Below are 3,746 nucleotides of genomic sequence, written 5' to 3'. Positions count from 1 at the left end.
TTAAAGAAGCAGAAAAGAGCCCAGACAATCAAACTCTTCAAAAGTAATTTATAAAGAACGTTTACCATTAGTAGTACAAAATGATCTGGAACCATCCCTCCCGAACACGTCGCCGCCAGAGGAAGGCCAGGAGAGCAGACTCAGAGCAGAGCAACACGACGGTACACGGAACATCTACTTGGAGCTCCAAATTAGCTCAAGGCTTCAGAGGCTTCAGCAAACACCAGTTTAAACGACGATGCGGGAACAGATGCTCTCTGCCCCGAGCATGTTACTGCCCTGGAATCGCTCGTGCTGGAACTCTTTTTTCCCCTCTGAGATGATCCAAAGTGTTTTGGCAAACACTCACAATGAACATGTACAAGCTCTCAGTCACATCTCAGGTGGACTGAGGGGGTTGCTGAAACCTGCTTCTCCTTCTCTGCTGTCACCTGGCTCTTGATTTTAAATGTGGGCGCCGCCTCCCCAAAGGCAGTGCCTTGGTCCACGTCCCGCCCCAGTTAGCACTAGCCCTTCCTGGGCACACACAGGAACCGTCTGCACGGCCTTGGCAGTCGGAGTCCCCGCACTCGTCTGTTAATACTTTGCTTTCACAGATTAATTGATGTATAAAACAGAAATTCACGTTGTACTAAGTTAACTCTTCTAAGGGATAAGAGAATCCAAGGGTTCTACACAGGGTGTAAGACAGAGGACATCAAACCGAACCGCGTCATGACTTCATGGACTGCTTTAAACTCGCTGTCCTTGACAGGCCCTGGCAGGGGCCCTGCCCCTCGGAGGCCACGTTAAAGCATTGTTCCATAAGGTTCAGCAGATCTTCTCCGGATCATTTTCCCTCTGAGGACAGGGGAAATGTGTCCCCTCCCTGCCCCAAGCCCACTCCATAAACATCTCCCCCTGTGCCAATCGCATCAGCACTTCACCACTGCTGACACCTCGATACCCAGTTTCTCGTCACCTCCCTTCTCCTGACTCTGCTCCCCTCCCAGGCAGCCTTAAAGGGTCACCTGATGCTTTGAGACGAAGCTGCCTGAATTTTCCAGCTCTCCCAGCTATGGTTTGGGTGGGTACTCTCCAACCGGGGCTTTGGAGCTCCCACCTTTGTGACAACAACGCTGACAACAGAAGCAACTGAGACCCCACCATTACCAAACTGGTCATATGGCACCCAGCAGCATCCCCCTGGGGATGGAAGTGTTTGCTCCTACGTCTTTCCAAAGCTTTCGTTCCACTACGCTCAGTTTTCATCTCCTGAGCGTGCAGGGGGCACCTGTCTTCTCAAAAGACTTGTCCCCGCAGTGAGAGTTGGAGCCTCACACTTACTGCTTCGCCAGAATCATTCGTGGCAACGGGCCAGGGCCTCCAGAGGTTCATCAAGGCTAAACTGGTTCCTACCAAACAACGTTAAGTGGTTAAATCTTGACAGTGCCAGAGTTTAAGAAGGGGGGGGGGATATGAAGTATTTTTGAAGATTAACACAACAGCTATGGTACAGTCTAACACAAGTCAAACCACGTTGATCCCGTTCTATCTGCTGCAAGGCTACAGCCCATGGTGAGCTTCTCTGAAGAAAGACCAGGACCCTCCTTCAGGTTTCACCGACTACGAGCACGTGGGTTACGGGAAGCAGGAATTCAGCTACAATACGCCACTTGCACTCCATGTATCTACACAACGAGCAGCGCTGGTCTAACGGGGGTGGCCGGGGCCCGCCAGAGGCGACCGGCGGCGGGACAGCGGCTATCTGTCCTTGACGTGGCCGTTGGTGAGGCAGCTGCTGCTGTTCCGTGGCTCAGACCTGTTCCTCTGCAGAGAACTGGCGCTTGTGGCATTGCTGAAGTATGCGATCCCGTTCTTCTCCTTTTTCCTCATCTTTTCTTCATCCCTGTCGCTTTCTTCCGTGTCACTTCTCATGTCCTTCTCCATCTGCAGAAACACGTAGAGGAGAAGCGATATCAACATGGTCTGCGCGAGCAGCAGCGCTGGCTGGGCCACAGGCTACACGTCAGCTGCTGCGTCAGCGCTTGCCCTCGGCACGTGGTTCTGCCACGTCCCTTCAGCTTTCACAGCCCCTCTGGAAACCAATGCCCTCTGTCCCCTTGACTTCAGCCTCGGCGGAACCCGGTTCTGAGCCTGATGAACATCAGGACTCCCTGACAAGCAGCACCAAACCTCAGACACTCAGGACTGGGGACAACCGCGTGAGCCTGAGGAGATCACGCTGCTGCTCTGGGCACCAGCGTGTGGGAGGGGACTGGGGGAGAGGACTGAGCTCTTCTGAACAGGACACGGGGAGAGCTTCTGCCCACCCTGGGCCTGGGGGGCTGCAGGGAGCCCTCCGGACCCTTTGAAAGGACGTGCTTTCCAGCAACCCAGCTCAACTCAAAGCCGCTCGGTTCTGACTACGACCAGCTTTGTGTCCAGGTTACTGACTGAGTCACCTGCACTCCACTTCGGGGAACGTTTAACCCACTGCCTTCACAGGGAGGCAAAGGACACAACGCGACGACACTTTGGGAAGAGCAGCCCGGCACTTGTGGGCTCCCCAGGCTGTTTGTACCCTGCAATACAAGTACTGTAGTGACTCACAAAAATTTTTTTTTTTGGGGGGGGGCAACTCCTTTCACCCCTGGGTAGGGATGCACACGTGTCCTTCACTAGGGCAAGAAGGAATCCACCCCAGATGAAGCCCCAAGCAGTGTAGGAGGACCCCCCTCCCCACGCGAGGTACAGGGGACTACAAGCAGATCCATACCGTGCCCTGGAGGATGAACTTGCAGACCATGCGAATGATGAGGCAGGACCAGAAGACATGGAGCAGCTGCAGAATTATCAGGAGAACGTTCACGAAGTAGTATCCAAAGAAGGGCTGGAATATCTCCATGGAGTAGTAGTAGGTGTTATAGAGCACTCTGCAAGAGAGGGAATTGCCGTGGAGGGAAAGCGTGTTGTCAGTGTGGCCATAACTTAAGTCCCAGAAAGTCCTAGTCGCAGAGGAAGTTTCAGGTCAGTCACCTCCTTCTTACACACAGCACGTGAGCCAGCTCTCTGTTCCCCACCAGAAATAAGCAGAGTGGAGCCACAGGCCGAGGACTCCTCCCCTGCAGCACTCCGAGACTCCTCTAGGAAGTCCAAGGCAAGACCACCCCAGTTCACCCCAAGGCAGGCGCAACAGCCGTGTGGCGCAGAGGTCTCCGCAAAGGGCAGGGTCACGCGCCCGAGGACGGAGCAGCAAAGGCTGCAGCGGAAGGTCCAGACCCAGCTGAATTATCCCGCCTCGCAGCGGGCAGCTTCCCCACTTCCCCCAACCGCAACAGACTCACGTGTAGGGGTAAACGACCAGGCGGCTGATGAGGAAGACGGCCGAGAAGATCATAAAGAGGCTGTTGCAGGTTTTCTTCCATTTCATGTAATTGAGTATCTTAGTTGGCTGGAGGGAGAAAGAACAATAATCCAGCAGGTCAGGCCAGTGCATCCGCACAAGCTCCGGGAAGCGACTGAGCCAGACACGATACGACATGTGAGCAGGTAATGCGGGCTGTGCCGGCCCCCGGGCTGGGTGAAACACCCGAACGCTTGGCCCACGCTGTGCTAGATCTAAAGGCGCCCTTTGGCTGAGGAGCGCCGCTGCTAGCTGGGCTCTGCCTGGCACGTACGCTGAGGAGCTCACCTCCAGGAAGCAATCGGAAGCGTCGTGGATGACCATCACCAGCGTCCCAATGCGGATGTAATTGGCACAGTAG

At 54.8% G+C, this 3,746-nt stretch overlaps 1 protein-coding gene across 1 annotated transcript in view; it reads right to left on the bottom strand.

Annotated features, from left to right (window-relative positions):
- Positions 1 to 1,743: 1,743 nt before the first annotated feature.
- LOC104490334 (ceramide synthase 4-like) overlaps positions 1,744 to 3,746 on the bottom strand; it is a gene marked incomplete at its 5' end in the record, with an annotated part of 5,653 nt that continues 3,650 nt past the window's right edge. Inside the window, 4 exons of the mRNA XM_010132604.1 lie at positions 1,744 to 1,929; positions 2,759 to 2,915; positions 3,327 to 3,433; positions 3,674 to 3,746. The exon at positions 3,674 to 3,746 is cut by the window's right edge and continues 12 nt beyond it. Of these exons, the coding sequence (XP_010130906.1) occupies positions 1,744 to 1,929; positions 2,759 to 2,915; positions 3,327 to 3,433; positions 3,674 to 3,746 (523 nt within the window). The remainder of the gene's footprint in view (positions 1,930 to 2,758; positions 2,916 to 3,326; positions 3,434 to 3,673) is intronic.

The sequence above is a fragment of the Buceros rhinoceros genome, unplaced genomic scaffold (genome assembly GCF_000710305.1).
Source record: "Buceros rhinoceros silvestris isolate BGI_N320 unplaced genomic scaffold, ASM71030v1 scaffold30373, whole genome shotgun sequence".
Taxonomy (NCBI): Eukaryota; Metazoa; Chordata; class Aves; order Bucerotiformes; family Bucerotidae; genus Buceros; species Buceros rhinoceros.
This window is presented reverse-complemented; position numbering and strand designations above follow the sequence as displayed.